The sequence below is a fragment of the Apodemus sylvaticus genome, chromosome 7, assembly GCF_947179515.1.
Source record: "Apodemus sylvaticus chromosome 7, mApoSyl1.1, whole genome shotgun sequence".
NCBI classification, from domain to species: domain Eukaryota; kingdom Metazoa; phylum Chordata; class Mammalia; order Rodentia; family Muridae; genus Apodemus; species Apodemus sylvaticus.
The window spans coordinates 9,627,417-9,647,699 of record NC_067478.1 but is presented as its reverse complement, the minus strand read 5'-3'; the positions used below and the strand labels follow the sequence as shown (position 1 = coordinate 9,647,699).

Genomic DNA, 20,283 nt, shown 5'->3' with positions numbered 1-20,283 from the left:
CATTCTATATTCCCTGAACTTCCAAAGCAGGAAAAAAACATTGTGCTTCTCAAATAAAAGCTATCCCTTTGCCTACCACACCCTCTCACATGGGGACGGGTCCCCCCCCCTCCCACACAGTCCCTGATGATGTGGGGGTACCTCACTTCTCCAGCACCCCCACACTTCTGTGGCACCCTGGTCCACATCTGAAAAGCCTCCCTCTGAGGACAAGGTTAACTTATTTCCTTATACCTAAGTCTTTATAACAAACAACAGAAACACAGATATTTAAATCTTCTGAGAACACTTTCAACCTAGAGTCCTGAGCTAAATCTATTTTCTTTGCAAACTGGGAAGAAGTTTGCTTGGGATGTCATGTGTCAAGTCCAGCTTTTCTCCTCAAGCAAAGATGGCTTTGAAACACAAACATGCACGCGCACACACGCACACACACACACCCTTCTTTACCAGACACAAAGATGAAGACACCCGAAAATATGATGAAAGCTCTGCTTTTCTAGGCTAGCAAGCCACAGCCATATCTCCTAGGGACTAGGATGTTAGACACACTGAGGTAAACAGAGAAAAGCTCTGTTGCATCGATAAAGAACAAAGAATTTTCCCCTTAAAAAAAAAAAAAAAAAGAGCAAACCACACAACCTAACCCCACACAAACACAGTATTCTCAAGAACACAAATACACTACAAGTATGAATTTTAAATCCTATCTTTCCAACATCTTATACTTCTCTTTTTTACTTAGTAGTTCTTGGGTTTCCTTGGCTCAATCTACAAAATGCACCCCACAATAGCTTCCAGTGCCCTCAAGGTTGCAGGACTGTTGGCCTGTGCCTCCTATGCTTTCGGGAGGGAAGGGGATGTGAGCTCCACAGAGGAGCCAAGAGGCCTGCTAGAGAAGAAAACGCAAAGGTTTGAGGTAGATAGAAAGTATCACTTCACAGGCTCAATCCCTGCACAGAAGAGAATTACATTCATCTGTAAAAAAAAAAAAAAGAAGAAAAAAAGAAAGAAAAAAATAAAAGAAAAAAAGGAAAAAAAAGAAAAAATTTAAGCTGAGGTAGGACTTAAACAATGTTGTACTTTTGTTCTTTAAAAAAAAAATAATAAAAATAAAGGGGGGTAAGAAAGGAAAAAGAAATATCCCTGAGATGATTTCTCTTTGAAATTCAAAAATGAGAGACACACACATGCACACCCTAAACACAGAAAACCCCAGAAGACACAATTAGAAGATGAGGATTCGATTGTTGCCAAAGTCCACCACGACGATCAATCCATCCGGGGTGACCGCAATACCTGAGGGGCGGTCCATCTGCCCGAAGCCACTGCCCTGAGCACCAAACTTGCACAGGAAGCTACCGTTGGCCTCAAACATCTGCACGCGGTGATTTCTGGAGTCGGCTACAATGATTCGCCCTTCCTGATCCACGGCCACACCCTGTGGTCGCAAGAACTGCCCATTACCGGTGCCCTCCGAGCCCAAGAAGCGGGCAGATTGGCAATCAGGGTGAATAACCAGAAGCCGATGGTTGTTGAAATCGGTGACTACCAGGTGACCTTCATGGTTGAAAGCCACACCCCGTGGAGAGTCGAAGTGCTTCCAGAGAGATCCCTCGAAGCCGTACTTATTCAGGAAGACCCCGTCAGGTCCAAACAGCTGGATGCGATGATTCCGGGTGTCTGAAACCAGGATCTTGCCCTCAGAATTCACTGCCACATCCCATGGGTAGTTAAACTGCCCGTTCTTGGTTCCTTTCTCACCAAACTTAAGAAGGAACTGGCCCTCAAAGGTGAAGATCTGAATGCGATGATTGTCTTTGTCGGCCACTACGATCCTGCGGGAGGAGTCGCAGGCCACCCCAGCTGGCCGGTCAAACTGCCCGGGCCGAGAACCTAGGGTACCAAACTTGTGGTGGAAGGAGCCACAGGGCTTAAACACCTGGATCCTGTTATTGCTGCGGTCGGCCACGATGATGTACCCCTCCTTATCGACGCTCACACCCCAGGGCCTGCAGAGCTTGCCCTCACCGTCGCCTTCGCTGCCAAAGCTCAGGCCGGGGAGCCCGATGCCCACGTAGCTGCGGCCCGACTTGACCACTACCTTGAAGGGGCTGTTCTCTATATGCTGGTTGTACACTGTCACGGACACCAGGTGCTCGCCCTCGAGCTGGGGCCTGTAGCTCACTACGTAAGTCCCATTCTGCTGATCGCTCACCTCTGCACCAAACAGGTTCCCATCGGGGCCAAGGACCACAACGGACATCAGGTCACCCCCCGAGAGGCGGGGCTCCCCATCGTGGTCATAGCCCATGACGGTGAAGGAGGCCACCTTCCCCTGAAGGGCTCGCTTGATGCCATCTCCTGTAGCCTTCGTGAGTGGGGCGAAGGCCCCACTGCTAACAAAGCCGAAAGACTTGAGGGCAAGGTAGAGGGCCTGGTCAGGGGGCGTGAACATGACGCGATCATCTTCTTGGGGCTGCAGGAAGCCGCGGATGGCCTTGAGCTCCTGCACCTGGGCCAGCATGCGGTCTCGGGCCAGCAGGATGTCCAGCGCTCGGCCCTCTTCCAGGACCTGCTGGACGGCGCTCACGGTGCTCTCCAGCTTGCTGAGATTCTGCCGCAGCTTCTCCACCTGCAGGTACAGAGACTTCGCCTTCACCTGACGGATCTTCTCCACCTGGGGGAGACGGGGACGGATGCTTAGAACCGAGCAGAGTGTGGGGACCACACCGGGATCTCGAGTGGAGGTAGAGCTGGGAGACTATTGCCTGACACACGGGACGATTCCCTCCTTTCTCTTTTCTGCATTCAAATCCTAACCCATTTGCCTAGGACCGTGGCCTCTCAATGCTCAAGCTGAGAGCTACAGAAAGTCACTGTAGAAACAGAGGCTAGCTTTCCTTAGGTCTGGGCTTAAAAATGAAGAAATTTAATTATTTTGAATGTATGTGTATGAGTGCAGGTGCCCGGAGGCCAGAGTGCTGGGACCCTCGGAAGTCAAGATCTTGGCTTCCCCAGCACTCTGACCCCCTGGAAGAGCAATAAACATTTGCTCATGCTCTGTCTCTCTCATGTTCTCTCTCTCATGCTCTCTCTCTCTCTCTCTCTCTCTCTGGCAGAGGCAGGCAGACAACACTCTTTCTAGTTTGATTCGTGTATTGTTTGGTTTCTGAGGGCAACGTCTAATCATGTAGCCTTGGTTGACCTGAAACTCATTATTTAAAAAACCAGGCTGGGGGCTGGAGAGATGGCTCAGCGGTTAAGAGCACTGACTGCTCTTCCGAAGGTCCTGAGTTCAATTCCCAGCAACCACATGGCGGCTCACAACCATCCGTAATGAGGTCTGACACCCTCTTCTGGTGTGTCTGACAAGTTACAGTGATCTTAACATATAATAATAAATCTTTGGGCCGGAGAGAGCAGAGGTCCTGAGTTCAATTCCCAGCAACCACATGATGGCTCACAACCATCTCAACCGCTGTAGTGTACTCATATACATAAAATACAGAAATCTTTAAAAAGCAAAAACAAACAAAAAAAACCTTAAAAAACAAAAACAACAAAAACAACAACAAAAAACAGGCTGTACTTGAACGCACAGAAAGTCACCTGCTCTGGGCCCCACAGGTGCAGTTAACAAAAAGGCATGTGCCACCACACCTGAAACTCCAGGTCCAGAGGGATCCTCTGCCCCTACAGGCACCCGCTCACATGCCCTCACAATTTTTTAAAAAAATTTAATTTTAAGGATATTGGGGGGTGGGGGGGGTGGACTAAAAAGCTATCACTACCACAGTACTAGATCAAAACAAGACACCCAACAGGAGGCCTCTCTTGTAAGTTAACTTTGCAACCCTGTGTTCCAAATAGCCAAAGAACCAGGTTGAGCGTCATGGCCGTGACTGTGCAGAGGACACACAACCAGAAAGGCTAAGGGGCTGGTTATAGTGTAGAAGGCTTCCCAGCTGACTGTTTCCTGAAAGCCCACTGTGCCTCAGCTACCTTCCCTGACTTCAACACACACACACACACACACACACACACACGGAGGCTTTACCACGTGGGGTCAAGAAGTGCGACCAGCTGGGACACCCAAAATAAGGACAATTTCCTACCCACCCTCTGCTAACAAGAGTTTTGATTGTCTGCCTCTGACTGGCCTCCTTTTCAGAGTGCGCAACAGAAAACCTGAGCCCCTGCCCTTCCTGGCTCCCCGGGCCCTTCTGAAAGGATTTCTTGTTTTGCTACATGAGTGACACCCAGCATTCAGAAACACCCCCACCCCCACCCCCAACTTTCTGGAAAATCACCAACTATTTCTAAACTTAGAGCTTAGGCTTCAGATCCTGAAATGAGGCTCGAGTTCTGCGCAGGTCGGGCCTGAGGGAGCTGTGCACCCCATTACCTTCCACAACAGCTCACACTCGCGATCCTCCAAAGCCTTCTTGTGGCGAGCCGTGACAGCCTTGACCTCCGACTGGACCACCTTCGCCTTCATCTCCACCTGCTCTGCCACCGTCTGCGCCTGCTCGATGCTCAGCTGGAAAAGCAAGAGAAAAAAAAAGGCATTGGAAGGGACTTCACCTCTTTCTTACCTCATAGACAGCGGCTTCCCAGAGACCTGCAGGGTCCATGCTTGCTGGCACCCTCTGCTGGGTCTCTGTCTCAGAGGCAGTGCCTCCGGCGAGTATTGAGGGCGGTGGTGGCGCACGCCTGTAATCCCAGCACTCGGGAGGCAGAGGCAGGTGGATTTCTGAGTTCGAGGCCAGTCTGGTCTACAGAGTTCCAGGACAGCCAGGGCTATACAGAGAAACCCTGACTCTAAAAACCCAAATCCAACCCCCCCCCCAAAAAACACAAAAAAACAAACAAACAAACAAACAAAAAGACCAACCAACGGGGTGGCTGGGTTTGTGTGTGTGTGGCATAAGGGGAATAAGCATCAGATGTGACATAGCTCTGCGCTTGCTACACAGCTTTTCTGGACTCGCTCCCCCACACCTGAAGGAAATCCTACAGCTCCCTCTCCACCACACGTGCATCAGTTTCCAGCAATCTCTCCTAAGCCAGCTAATACGATGTGCACTCTGGGAGTACCACCTCATCTAACTCAAGAAAATCCTCAATCACACCCTGCATCTTAAGGCACCAGCCCAGTACGTCAGGCGGCTTAATCAGACATATTGTTCATAAAAAATTAACTTGGACAGAAGGCCTGGTGTGTTCATTAATATTACATGAAGTGTCTCAAAAAAGCCGCAAGGATTTCTTTGACACACCGGGGAACAAGATTGGGATTCTGACTGTCAGAGGAACCCGCTTTAGAGCAGATGGTCCTACTCGGTACAAAAGGCGTGAGGCACAGATTAAGCTGGGCTGAGGAGAAGCAGTGGACAGACACCTGCCTGGGCAGGACTCCGGGATACAGGATGGGATGTGGCACAACTGCCAGGGCTTCAGCACCTCAGGCTGGTGAGGTATTTTATGAAGGTGACCCAGGTTCAAATCTCAGCTTTACTAGGTCTAGGCAGGCATTTACCACAATCCTTTCAAACCCTGGTCTGAGACCTCTAAAGAAACCTGAGACAAACATGCAAAGAGCCAGGCTCCTGCCAGAGTCAAGCATGGCTGTTACTTGTGGTCCAGATCTTGGCTGTAAGAAACTGAGGTACGGCTGGGCGGTGGTGGCGCACGGCTTTAATCCCAGCACTTGGGAGGCAGAGGCAGGCGGATTTCTGAGTTTGAGGCCAGCCTGGTCTACGGAGTGAGTTCCAGGACAGTCAGGGCTACACAGAGAAACCCTGTCTCAAAAAAACAAAAAAGAGAAAAAACAAAACAAAACTGGGGTATGTGGACTGTGACCATGCTTTCCTTTTTTAATTACACCTATTTACCTATTATTTACACGTGTGTGGGTGCGTCCACATGCAGGAACCAGGCACACATGTGGAGGTCTCAGGACACACCACCGTGTGGGTCCCGGCGAGGGAGCTCAAGCCACTGAGCATGACAAGAAGCCTCTCCCAGAGGGCCAAATCTCCTGTCTCCAACCCAAACTTCTTTTTATTCTGTGGCAAAATCCAAGAACGGAAACTGCCACCAGCAACATTCCGTATCCCCAATGCAACCACCAGAGTAGAAGTCTCTTCCCTGAAACAAACTCTGCACGTAGTAACAGGCACCCTGCCTGCACCCCCACACTCCCAGGAAACATTTATCTACTGGTGTTGCAGCTGCTTCTCCAAACCCGCGACGGGCCTTACCTTTCACACACCCTCTTCTCTCCCTACTCTGTCAGGCTACCTCCTTGACTAGATTAGAAGACATCAGTACTGGGCAAGCCACGACTCCAGGGCGCCTCCAGCGCCTGCCCACGGCTCCCACCCAGTGGCTGTCTGTCAACCCCAACCCCTCTCTGCCTCTGGGTGCTGACAGCTGTCCATGGCTTGGGATGACTGCTCCTTAAATTCTTCCCAACTCAGTTCAGCTCGGGCAATCTCTTCACTTTCTTCCTAAGGCCGAAAGCACCCAATTCCTGTCCCTCAGCTTACGGTTCCACCTTAATCTTGTTTTAAACAAACGGTTTTGATTTTTTACAGATTTGTATGTCTGAGTGTTTTGCCTGTGAATCACATGTATGCCTAATGCCAGCAGAGGTATCAGACCCTCAGACCTGGAGTTACAGATGACTGTGAACATGGGCGCTGCGGCTTCAATCTGGGCTCACTGTGAAAGCAGCAGGAGCCATCTCCAGCCCCTCCATCTTAATCTGTGCTTCCTTGTCATGGTTTGTATATGCTAGGCCCAGGGAGTGGCACTACTAGAGGGTGTGGCCCTGTTGGAGTAGGTGTGGCCCTGTTGGACAGGTATGTTACCGTGGGTGTGGGCTTTGAGACCCTCATCCTTGCCTTCTGGAAGCCAGTATTCTGCTAGCAGCCTTCAGATGAAGAGGTAGAACTCTCAGCATCTCCTGTACCACGCCTGCCTGGATGCTGCCATGTTGCTGCTTTGGTGATAATGGACTGAGCCTCTGATCCTGTAAGTCAGTCCCAATTAAGTGTTGTCCTTACAAGAGTTGCCTTGGTCACGGTGTCCACAGCAGTAAAACTCTAAGACATTACTTTTAACTGTATGTATGTATGTATGTATGTATGTATGTATGCATGCATGCATTCGTGTTGAGTATGATAAGCACATAAGTTATTCAGAGGCATCATAACTTATTAACTTCTATGAAGTCTGTTTCCAACCCGAGTTCTGAGGGTCCCTGTTTTCAGGATGTCTGAGTGGAAGTTTCCTGGCTGAGGAACCGCAGGCCAAGAGCTTCCCTCGCCGGGTGTGGCAGTGCACGCCTTAGTCCCCCATGCTCGCTCAGGGGCAGAGGCAGGTGGATCTGAGTTCAAGGCTGGCCTAGTCTTTACAGTGTTCCAGGCCAGCCAGAGCTACATCCAGACCCTGGGGTGTAGAATTTAATGACCAGTCCCTTCTTTGGAGATGGGTCACTAAGACACACACAGAGCCAGCAGCAAGCTAGTCAGGCTACAGTTTCATCTTTTTCAAGACAGGGCAGGGTCTCTCAGTGTAGCTCTGGCTATCCCAGAACAAGAATGAGGACAAGGAGGAAGAACAGGAAGGGGGAAGAGAAAGAGGAGGGGAAAAAGCAGGTAGGAAGGAAAAACAAACCTCTTTCTCAATATGCAAATGAGGGGCCACCAAGCTAGCTCAGTAGGTGAAGGTGCTTGCTGCCAGGCTGACAAGATCCTGCTTAGAACCCTGGGACCCAAGTGGGGGAAGAACACATAAAATTGTCCTCTGACCTTCCTCCATCACCATGGCGGTACATGCATTTCCCTACATACATGGTTACCTAATAAAACTACATGGACCAGACAGATGGCTATTTAATAAATTATAATACTTTATGTTAATGTGACACCATCTTTATGCCAATCATTATCTTTAAGGTGATTTTCAAAAATGTAGCAATTGTGTCTTAGGATTTTCAGGGCTTGAAAGAAACCGTGAGGACAGTAACCAACCTGCAAAGGAGAGGCTGTACCACAGGCTAGCTCACACGCCAGACTGCCAGTAGGCATTCTCTCAGTTAAGGTTCTCTCTCAGAGACTCCAGTTTGTGCAAGTTGACACAAACATAGTCAACATACTATACAAATGTCACATTTAGGGACAAACCAATTCTCCTGCAAAGCAACACCAGTAGAGGACAGGAACAATGACTACCTTTCACACAGGCGTGGACAAGTGTGCTGTGTGTGTGTGTGTGTGTGTGTGTGTCCTAGCACGTCCTCAGAGACCTATGTTTATTGCTGATTGTACTGGAAGATCTGTTTCTTCCAACAGGTAGAAGGGGCGTATACTGGCACCTGAGCAATCACAAAAGCATTAGAGCTCGTTCGCGGCAGCATTCCTACGGATGATAAAAAGGACTCCCTGACGATAAAAGGGGCAATGAGTCTGTCCTGGTCACATTCCAGCCGGTACTGGATCTGCAGGCCCTGGAGGGGCCGGGAAAGTAACAGAGGTAACAGAGCAAAGAACAGGAAGGGGCGGAGAGAAGGAAGAGGAAAAGGGCAAGGAGGAAAGAGAAAATGCTTTCTCAATATGCAAACGAGGGGCCACCAAGCTAGCTCAGTAGGTGAAGGTGCTTGCTGCCAGGCTGACAACCTGCTTAGAACCCTGGGACCCAAGTGGGGGAAGAACACATAAAATTGTCCTCTGACCTTCCTCCATAAGACCGCGGCGGTACATGCATTTCCCTACATACGTGACTACCTAATAAAACTACAGGCTACTCCACAGAGCATTTTCTTTATTTTAAAAACCTGTCTTTCATTGTGTGTGTGTGCGTTTGCGTGTGTGTCTGTGCACGGAGGGCATGCAGTGCCCACGTAGGCCAGCAGTTCGACAGTTTTGAGTGGGATAAGAGGAAGTTAACTTGGATGTTTTCACATGTTGGATGGCATCAGCAGAAAAGGTGAGAAGCCAGGGCAGGTCGACTCGGCTCTCCTGCTCTGCTGACTCCTGAGCGGCGGCCGCTTCGTGGGTTGGGTTGGGATGAAAACCTGTTCCCAACCAAGATACAGCCAGGAACTTGGCTGCTCAAAGACTCTCAAACTGGGAACAGGACACTCCCACAGTTCACCACATTAAACACAGCCAACAATGGCTCAGCGGTTAAGAGCACCGACTGCTCTTCCAAAGGTCCTCAATTCAAATCCCAGCAACCACATGGTGGCTCACAACCATCCGTAATGTGATCTGACACCCTCTTCTGGGGTGTCTGAAGACAGCTACAGGGTACTTACATATAATAAAATGAATACATCTTTAGAAAAAGAAAACAGTCTAACAATCATATATGTGACTCCAGTTCCAGGGTTAATGCTGCCGTCTGCCTCTGTGGGCACCCAGCACTCACGGCTTTCCAGACAGAACACCGATAATAATTTTTTGAACTTTTAAACTTCAAAACAAAACACCACTACCAACCACCATATTCAACAAGCAAACATGCTTCCTGGCCAATTTAATTCCTGGGCCCTGCCTGCCTGCATGTTGTAAATGCTGTTCTCTGACCTCCATATCCAACCATATGACAACTACAACCACAAATCTAACCTGTACATACTTGAGCAAAATATTACATCTCCAGGAGGGGGAAAAAGAGACAAGATAAAGGTAACCAACCCTCAGATCACATTACTGCCTTGAACGGACCTCACAATGCTGAGGGATGGGGGCTCTCTTTACAACATGATCAAGGACTTATCAGCCTCCCAAGGCCGGCTGCAAACTCAGTGGTAATCCTCGGACTCTGACTGCCAGTCAATGGACATAGAAAGAACTTAATAAAAAAAAAAAAAAAAAAAAAAAAGGAATGGTGGTCAACACCTTTATTTCCTGCACTCAAAATCTGTGAGTTTGAGGCCAGCTTGGTCCACAGAATGAATGCCAGGACAGCCAGGACTACACAGAGAAATCTCTCGCAAAAAACAATACAATACAGGTTAAAAAAAGAAAAAACACAAACAACAAAATACCAAACCAGTCTAACTATTCCAGAATACGAGCAAATTGTGAAAGTCACTGATGGACAGGTAGGCTGGTGGTAGGAGATGGGCTCCAAAGGGAGGCCAGCCACAGGCTTCATATGCACTGACCAAACCCTGGCTCTCATCCCGGCAGCCCAACAGTCACAGGAACACAATCGGTGACGGTGACAGTGGCTGCGACTCCACAGTGAGCAACCTTTCTACACTTTGATCATTGCACCTTTGTGGTGTGGTGTGGTGTGGTGTGGTATGTGTGTGTTGCTGTAGAGATGAAGGTTAAGTGACAGGAGTCCCACCCACCCCTATGGCTGTCAGTGCCTGGCCCTTCAAACACAACAATACTCAGACACCAATGAAAACTTTCTGTAAGGAAGAAAACAACTTCACTAAAGGACTTTCAAAAATGTAAATTAATGGGCTGGAGAGATGGCTCAGCAGTTCAGAGCACTGACAGCTCTTCCAGAGGACCTGGGTTCAATTCCCAGCAACCACACAGCAGCTCACCAACTGTCTGTAATTGCAAAATCTGATATCCCTACACAGACATATATTCAAGCAAAAAAAAAAAAAAAAGCTCATAAAATAATTATTTAAATATAATTGTACAAATAAATATACATAATGAAGGACCCATTCTGTGTAATACTTTCAAGAGATAGTGAATGCCTCTCCTCCCTCTCATATTAGGAATGGTGTGTTATTGTATGTGAATGCATGCACATGTGTCTGTCTAGAGGAATGCCAAAGCAGGACATCAAATCAAAGAGTTAGCTGTTCAATATCAGTGCTGGGATCTAAAATCCAATCCCCTGAAAGAATAGAAAGTATTCCTTTTTTTTTTTTAAATTAAAGTTTTTTTTCCCCTTCAACACAGTATTTCTCTGTGTAGGCCTGGCTACCCTGGAAATTGCTTTGTAGACCAGGTTGGCCTTGAACTCACAGAGATTCATCCTCCTCTTATTGAGGCCTGTCCTCCCCCCAAGCATTGCTGTAGCCATTTTGTAGCAAATGCCCGCCAGCGATTTCATATTGTTGCTGTATGATGCCTGCCTGTCACTGACACAGGAAAATGACCCGAGTCAGAGCAGGGCCAAGCTGACCACATACCCTGTTATGTTCTGCATGAGGATTGTTAATCTTAAGACACTCCACAACTACAAACTTCATGTAGGACTCCTCAAATTAAAGGTCAGTATTAACTGTTTTATCTAAAATGGCTTGAGCCGGGGTCGATTACTGGCCAGTACTTCTAGTGCCTGTGTTTTTTGTGGCTTTGGCCTTTATAAGCTGTCCCCGAGAGATGTCCAGCACACGGCTGGACAGTCTTGAGGGGGTGCGCTCAACAAACCATCCCTGTGAGATCAGTGTTGGAGTGGTTTGTGGGGAGACTCCAGGACCCTAACACTCTGCCTCTGAACACTGGGATTTAAGGCGTGCGTCTCCACTACCCTGGCTTCCAGTAAGTATTCTGAACCATTGAGCCACATGCTTGCAGTGTGGTCACACACAGCGACACACACCTACACCCCCCCCCACCCGGCACTCAGAAGCAAGCACGGAGGAGGTTCCTGTTGCCACCTTGGATGAGCTGCACAGCACCACCCCGTGTAAAAACAAACGCCAACAAAACCGTCGTCCTACGGCTACCTTTTCCCAATGCCTTTCCTGGTGTGTGCTCTTGTGACTTAAACAAGGGCTCCATGCACATAGTGTGAACTGCAGCTAAACGGCGTTGGAGAGTGGGGCTCCCACGGCATGACCTCTTCCTGGTTGCTAAGCAACCTATTTTAGCAACACAGAACTCTGGTCTTTTTTTTTTTTAAAGATTTATTTATTTATTTTATGTATGAGTACACTGTAGCTATACAGATGGTTATGAGCCATCATGTGGTTGTTGGGAATTGAACTCTGCTCCCTCTGGCCCAAAGATTTATTTATTATTACGAGTACATCGTAGCTGTCTTCAGACAAAACAGAAGAGGGCGTCAGATCTTACTACAAATAGTTGTAAGCCACCATGTAGTTGCTGGGATTTGAACTCAGGACCTACAGAAAAGCACTTGGTGCTCTTAGCCACTGAGCCATCTCTCCAGCCCCCTCTGTCTGGTCTTAACCAGTGGCCCGTGAGCAAACATTTGTACGCTGTAAAAACTGGGCCACACCAACCTTCCCTCGTGAGGGGACAATCACTCTCTGTGGTTCGTGCTGGAAAGAAACTAGTTTAGCAGTTATGGCTTCAGGAACGCCAGCCGGCCTCACCTTTTACCTGCCCCAGCCCATGTTGTCACCTCAGGGAAGAAACCCTCAGAGCCCAATTAGGGGACGTGCTGGCATGGGGGTGGGGGCCCAGTCTGTGCAGGTGTGCTCATTAGTGTAATATTCCTCCGACCCGATGTGGGCACCCACCTGTCACCCTGCTCCTCTACCCAGCATGCCTCACGATCTCCAGACCAACACTGGACACAGATTACCAACTAATGCTTGGCTCCCGTGGTCTAGACCTGAGGTTTCTGCTTAGACAGGTGAGTAAAACTCTCCTGCCCCCTACTCTTCAGCCGAAAGCATGTGAGATCTCACTATTTAACCACTCGCTTTAGGCCAATAGCAAATTTGTGAAGCTTAGGCCTTTTAATTTTTTATATGTGTTTTCTTGCCTGTGTACGTATGTGCACCTCCTGAGCCAGGGTTATGGAGAGCTGTGAGCCACCACATGTGTGCTGCAAAAGCCCAGGTTTAACAGCTGGGCCATCTTGCCAAGTCAAATCTTTTCTTTAAAAAAAAAAAAATTATTTATTATGTGTAAGTACACTGTAGCTGTCTTTAGACACGCCAGACGAGGGCATCGGATCTCATTATGGATGGTTGTGAGCCACCACGTGGTTGCTGGGATTTGAACTCAGGACCTTCAGAAGAACAGTCAGATACTTTTAACCACAGAGCCATCTCTCCACCCCACCCCCCACCCCCCACAAGTCAAATCTTGACAAGTCAATTCTCTCCCAGTAGCTGAGCCCACGAAGCACAAAGAATTATACAGCCTAAACTGGGCAGTGGTGGTGCACACCTTTAACCCCAGCACTCAGGAGGCAGAGGCAGGCAGAGCTTCGTGAGGGAAGCCAGCCTGGTCTACAGAGCAGCCAGGGCTACACAGAGAAAAACTGTCTCAAAACCAAACCAAACAGAAAAGAATGTGCAGTATTCATTTTATCAGGTCCCCTGGCCAGCCTGAGTGTCCTCAGTCTCCACGCACAGGAAGGTCGGCGGATACGGCGGCACCTCCTTTGGAATCCCCAGAGGGGAAGGAGGATCCCCATGAACGAGGCCAGTCTGGTCTATATAAATCAAGTTCTCTTACTGTCCTGAGTCAATAGGAAGATGATCCTATCTCAGGGCTCCAGAGACGGCTCAGTGGTTAAGAGCATGTAGGTTCTTCCAGAGAGAGGTCCTGAGTTCAGTTCCCAGCAAGCACAGGGTGGCTCACAACCATCTGGAATGGGATACGATGTCCTTTTCTGGTATAACTAAAATAAATAAACCTTAAATCCTGTCTCAGTTTAAAACGAAAACACTAAGGGGAGAAAGAGGATATTTAAGATTATACAAAAATCTATAAGGTGGAACAGGTAACTGCAGGTCTCCTGGCCTCGGGTCAGAGGCAGTGGCCAGGGACACAGTTATCCAGGAGACAGGGTAAAACAGTTTTTAGAGAATCCTAACTGTTAATAAACGGAGAAGCCGCACTGGGCACCTCATCTGTGGAAACATAATCATGTCACAAAGCAGAATAATGGAGATCCAATAACTTAAGACAGAGTGCTACACAGGCCTTTTTGTTTTTTGTTTTTTGTCTTGAGACTAGACCTCATGCCTGGGATTCCAGGCTTCCGGGTCAAGGGGCACTAGTCCCCTGAGCTGTTATGGCATTTTAAAGGAAGGCTGGAGAGAGGGCTCATTGCTTAAGAGTCCCTCTTGCAGAGAGCCCAGATTCAGGTCCCGATGCCCTGTAAATTTCAAGTATCTGTTAACTCCCAGTTCCAAGGCCCTCTTCTGGATTCCATGAGCACTGCACACAGAGACAAATACATGAAGTAAAATAAAAATCTTTTCCAAAATAAATGGATAAAATAAAATACCAATCCTGGTGGCAAGATCTGACACACCAGAAATAAATCCTTTAACCTGTATCTGAACATCAGGAGGAAAAAATAAATAAATCTAATTGGAAAAGACTTCTCCAATATCACTTGTACAAACCTGACCGCTACTGAGGGACATAATCAATAACCCTATTATTGTGTTAGGTAAAACTGTTTTAAGCCTGGCTGACTTAAAAATTTCTTAATCTGAATATTTCAAAATGTAAACAACAAGCTCCCTTCAGGCTTCTTGTCTTTCAAACTTGTACTTCATGAAAAAACATGTCATAATTACCTAAACTCTTGACTTAACATCAGTCAACTATACATAACACACCACTGCTTAACAACGTAGGGGAACTTCACCAGTTCTCAAACTGTCACGCACATCCCTACCCAAGTATAAAAGGTTAAACATTCAAATCACAAGGACTTTATGACCTAGGGAGAGTTCCAAGACAGTGAACATTAAATGCCCCGTGTTCGGGTCTCGCCTTCAATTAGTAGATCTGTGTACCAAATACCTGAACACCTAAAGAACAGCAACGCCCATGCTCTCTGCTGTCTCAGTGAAAACCAATGCTTGCTCACATCAGGGGAAAGCTGAAATGAGCAGCTAAGGTAACCCAGGAACTCCGAAGACCATGTACCTGACAGCCTCTGGGCACTGCTAGGAGCCCTCCAGAGACTCAGGAGGGCAGGGGTCAACCCCTTCTGGTCTCTAGAACCCAGCTGCCTGCCCATCTTCCACATGCCCTTTAGAAGGGGACAGAAAGGTTTGAGGCACCGAGATAGGTGACTGACCTGGATAGCCTGGCGGCCCTGCTGGGCGTCTGCCAGCAGCTGGATGGTGAGTGCCCGCGAGTCCTGCAGGGCGTCCTGGAGGTAGGCGAAGCTGTGGCCGCCGTGGCGGCCCAGCGTGCACTCTCTGCAGATGGGGACAGAGCAGGTGTCACAGTACAGATGCAGTACCTGTGGACCAGAGAGACGGTGTGAGCAGAGTGTAGGCAGCACAGTCCTACGTCTACACAACACGTGCCCCACCCCCATCAAGAGACAAACTGCCATAGTCAATGCCCACTGTCCTTCCCCACATGTCTGATGCCCCAAACCCAGATGCCGGCCTGAGTCAGATCACAACCCAGACACCACAGTCAGGGATCATGTAGGCGGTCTAGGGGCACTTAAGCAGGGAGGAGTTCCTGTGTCTCGACAGATCTAGAAAGTTCTAGGATTCTCTGGTCTGGGATTGGTGGTCACTCTGTATGTGAAGCAAGGTCAAGAGGCAGTACAGTACTCCCCAGACCCGCATCAGGCGGTCAGTCTGTCTCCTGGGCACTCCAGAAAGCTACAGGAGGAAGGTTCTGGGACGGAGGCCAATTGCTACCAGTAAGGTCAGCCTGCCCAAGCGAACAGCTTCCCTAAGAGCCCGCGAGCCGGGGAAAGAGAAGGGCTGGACACCCCCTCACCTGCTGACAGACAAGAGGCTGTCAGGAGAGAGGGCTCGGCATGGACACCGGCCACTCCCTCGGCTACTGTCGCCCGTTGGATTGATTTCAAGAGCAGCGGGGGCGGGGAAAAGCCGCCACGCGACACAAGGAATCAATGTGTAAGCTGGATTCTTGGCCGCACGCAGCAACGCACTTAAATCTCCATGTGAAGACAGGAGGTGGTGCGGGTGCTCAGGACCACACAGCGGGCACGCGCCGAGCCTGGCACACGGCTGGCTACCCCACCCACAACAAAACACTTCAAGAGTCATGGGACCAGTAGCCAGGAAAAGATGGGAGACAGCTTTGAAGGCTGGAGGAGGGGCTAATAGAAGACAATTTAGGCGGGGATCTCCAGAATGGAGTTGAAAGGTGGCACAGTAAGGGGGTGCTGTTTCCCTCAGCTGATCTGCCAGTCCCCACGAGTGCTTTGAGGGACAGAACGTGCTGTCCCACTAGGGTCTGCGAGTAATTGGTAATGTGCCCTGCATCCAGAGATCGGAGACTTAGGATGCTCTTTTTATCTCACAGAGAAATGGAACCGATCTTTTTTTTGTAGGGTCTGCACAAGGAAATGCAATCGAGTAGCCGATTTCGATCACTTTTTAACCAGCGCGGTGAGGCTAAATAAAGCCTTCTGCTGCCACCTCCTTTTAAGCAGGTCTGTCCTTTTCAGACGCATCTGCGACCTCTAAATAAATTCCTGAGAGAATTCCAAATAACCAGCAAGGAGACGCTGGGCTGGATGAATCTGGAGGCATCCCTAGCAAGTCCCCACGTGGGGCAGGGCGAGGGCAATCCTGCGGGGCTAGGCAATCCTGCCACATTCCCTCCCTCAGCCCCCCTCCCGCAAGGGAAGAAAGGAAGGGACACCCTCCTGCCAGCCCTTCCTCCCCTCCCCCACCCCGCCCCTGCCTTCCAAAGGGGATGTGTGAAACCCTCCCACCACCAGAAGGGGCCTTTTACACTGAACTAGCCCCGGCTAAGGCCTCCCCCTTTCTAAGCTGGGTTGGTGCGGTGGACTCACCAAGGCGCCCACTGACTGTCTCTGGACCCATAGGGCAGCCACCTCAGGCTCCTGAGCCAGGACCACCTGTCCAGGGACTTCCTGTCCCACCCTCTCTCTAAACTGGGAAACAACTGGGGTCTGAGTTGCTACCTCAGGAGACCCTTTCAGCCTTCAAAATCTCAGGAACCAGCCTGTCCAGGGAATGGACAACAGGAAGCAAAAAGCTTTCAGGTAATTCTGGGCTGAGATCAGAAGCTGGGCTCCGAGCCCAAACTGTCCAAGTGTTAGGAAACCCCCAGACCTTAAGGCCCGGCCCACCCTGCAACAACAGAGCGGACATGATGCCAGGCACAGGACACAACCCGAGGCCTTAGAGGAGACTCAAAGAAGCACTCTACAAATATGGCAAAGAAATCCCGGCCAGAGCCGGCGGTGGTGTCAGGACAGCCCAAATGCTTCTCAAATGAGTCAAAGGGAGTCCGAGGTGAAATGTGGCGCGGACTAGAGTCGCCATGGACGGGAGCCGAGTCCGGACGCATTGGGAGTGTGGACAAGCTGGCCAGAGGAGGGGCAGGGGTACCAAGCGGCGAGTAATAAAACCGACAGATGCACAGGACAGCCTTCGGCGTGCTCATATTAATAAACTGCAAGTTTAAAATGCATTTTCTAAGTCATCATGTTTTAAATCAAAACTTAAGACAAGGCAAACCTCAGGATCACAAAACCATAAAATAAGGACAATTAAGCAGCCTTCTAGTTACGGATTGGAGTTATATTTTTGGACTGTCTGGGTTATCTACCTGCCGTTTCTAAGATTGGGGAGGCAGAATTCTAGAACTACACACAATGAGCCAGGAAGGATGCTCTGAAAATCGCTCAACAGTTGGATGATTACTTGAAAGGTTGGGATTGCGGGCTCAGGGGATCGAGGTGCTGCCTGCCAACCCGGCTGTCTGTCAGTGTCTGATCCCAGGACCCACCCACACGTGGGCAGAACGGATTCCATCAAGCTGGCTCTCCACACAGCCTACCCTCAAACAAATGTAATTTTAAAATATACTGGGGCTCTTAGTAGCAATCTTTAAGAAAGAAAAACAGAGAGTATGCCAGACAGGAGCAGGGGTGTGTGGGGGGGGGTGGGGGGGGTAGAGCAGGGGGGCAAAGTGGCAGCCACGGGGGGGGGGGGGGGGACAGAAAGGGAAGGGGTGTAGTCCGCTGATGGCAGAAATTCCAGGGCCTACATGCCGCCTGTTTGGGGCTACCCCGGCAGATGCATGGACACGCCCCCCTCGTGCCTGGCGACAATCTGGCTGCTCTAGCTAAATGGAGCTAGCCTGACCTCTGACCCTCCAAGTGACCACCCCCTTCCCTGCCCCCAGCTTCTAGAACGTCCCACCCCTCCCAGCCTTCCTCTCCCAAAATTTCTAAAATACCAAGCAGAGACAAAGACCAAGGAATGTGGGCCCAGCAGGAAAGGAAGGGGGGGGGGGGAATTAAAGAAAAATAAATAAATAACAACACAAGGTAGGCAGGCCTATGTACCTCCCGAAATAAAATGCTTTGTTGAACAAGACACAGTGTGTGTGTGTGTGTGTGTGTGTGTGTGAGAGAGAGAGAGAGAGAGAGAGAGAGAGAGAGAATTTGTTTCAGTCCTCCAGCTCAGACTGGGATGCACACATCATCGGAGGACATGTGGGAAACAGGGGCAATAGTTCTAAATAAGCCCAGTGACCTACATCAGTGAGGAAAATTAAAAATGGGGGGAGGGGCCACAAGCCGTAATCGCCACGTGGTCTCAAGTTTGTCAGAATGTCTCAAGTGAAATACGTTATCAACCACTGTTTATCGTTTTATTTTTTACAACTTTTTAAGTCTGTTATTTCCTTCAATGACCCAAGACACGGGGTCTCTCACAAAGGCAGGCTCGAGCGCACACCGACCACGACCACCTCCCCTGAAAGGCAGAGGGTGCACAGGAGCCTGATCACAACTCCGGGGGCTGCACACGCACCAGAGACTCACTTCAGGAATCGTACAACAAGCTCAAGCCAAGCGTCAGCTAAAGTCAGAACCAAGCTCTGGCTGGGCTGGCACTGTGGTTCAGCGGGTGAGGGGGCTTGCTGCCACGCCCGGCCACTGGCAGCTCAGAGAGCTGGGGGAAGGGGGAGGCCAGGGCAAAAAAAAAAAAAAAAAAGAATAAGAGGAACCTTAAGGGAAAGCTAGGACTCCAAACCAAAAAGTAAGCAAGTCCACAGCAGGAGCCTAGGACCCCATAACTGGGAGGCCTGGGGATCCCACACACCATTAAGACTTCTTTGGCAGAAAGAGAAGGGCAATTCACAAACTTTTTAAAAGATGGATAAGGGGTGGCACACGCTTTTAGTCAGTCCCAGCCCTTGGAAGACAAGAGGCAGGAAGATGTGAATTTGGGGCTAGCCTAGTCTACATAGCAAGTTCCAAGGCTAGACCGCCTCAAAAATAAATAAATAGATAGATAGATAGATAGATAGATAGATAGATAGATAGATAGCAGGGCTGGAGAGATGGCTCAGCAGGTAAGAACACTGACTGCTCTTCTGATGGTCCTGAGTTCAAATTGCAACAACCACATGGTGGCTCACAACCATCTGTAAGGAGATCTGACGCCCTCTTCTGGGGTGTCTGAAAGACAGCTATAGTGTACTTACATATAATAATAACTCACCACCAATAACCTAATGCTATGTACCATACGATGGTGTGCGTTTTCATAATTATTTTGATCTTATGTATATGGGTGTTTTGTATGCAATGTCCTCAGAAGCCAGGGGGGGCGTCAGTTATCCGGAGCAGCCAGTGAGTGAGTGGCCTGAACGACCGGCCAGCCCAGGGTTGTCTGTCATGTTTTCTTTATTGACAGTTTCCCTGTGTAGCCCATGGAAACATTGAATTCTGGGTCCAACTGCTCCACCTCTCCTGCTGCGGGTTGCCCAAGCCCTCCATGCTGTCGGTAAGTACAGCGATTTCTTCTAAACCTTCCCCGTCCAGAGCTCACAGAGGCGCGGGCTCCTGGCTGTCCCCACCCTCAGCAACCTCAGCACCCAGCAGAACTGGACCAGCTCAGCATCCGGAAGCCAGCACTGGCACTGCAGCGAGGCCAATTGTTCTTTTCCCTTGTTTTTCAAGACAGGGTTTCTCTGTGTAGCCCTGGCTGTCCTAGAACTCTGTAGACAAGGCTTTCCTCAAACTCAGAGATCCGCCTGCCTCTGATTCCCAAATGCTAGGATTAAAGGCGAGTGTCACCCCTGGCTGAGGCCAATTTTTCAAACAGTTAAAAAAAAAAAAAAGGAAAGAAAAACCTCCCACCTGCTGCTGGACTTCTGCCGGTATCCTGTATTCTAAGTGCATCCCGATGTTTTGGTATAGCGCTAAGAATGGAATCCAGGAGGGCCTTGCACGTGCTGGGCAAGCTCCCTCCTGCTGCTGGCCCACAGCCCCAACTGTGATCAGAAGGATTCACAGCCTCCCACGGTAGCCCGGGCTGGCCTGATACTTCCTGATTCAGTCTCCCACGTGCTGAGATTGCTTGGCAAA

The 20,283-nt window shown here is 49.4% G+C and overlaps 1 protein-coding gene across 1 annotated transcript in view; it reads right to left on the bottom strand.

The window, feature by feature from the left end:
* Positions 1-1,228: 1,228 nt before the first annotated feature.
* The window catches only part of Trim71 (tripartite motif containing 71), a 53,761-nt gene continuing 34,706 nt past the window's right edge, over positions 1,229-20,283 (bottom strand). The window contains exons 2-4 of the mRNA XM_052187049.1: positions 15,016-15,183; positions 4,409-4,543; positions 1,229-2,680 (exon numbers count right to left, since the gene is read on the bottom strand). Of these exons, the coding sequence (XP_052043009.1) occupies positions 1,229-2,680; positions 4,409-4,543; positions 15,016-15,183 (1,755 nt within the window). The remainder of the gene's footprint in view (positions 2,681-4,408; positions 4,544-15,015; positions 15,184-20,283) is intronic.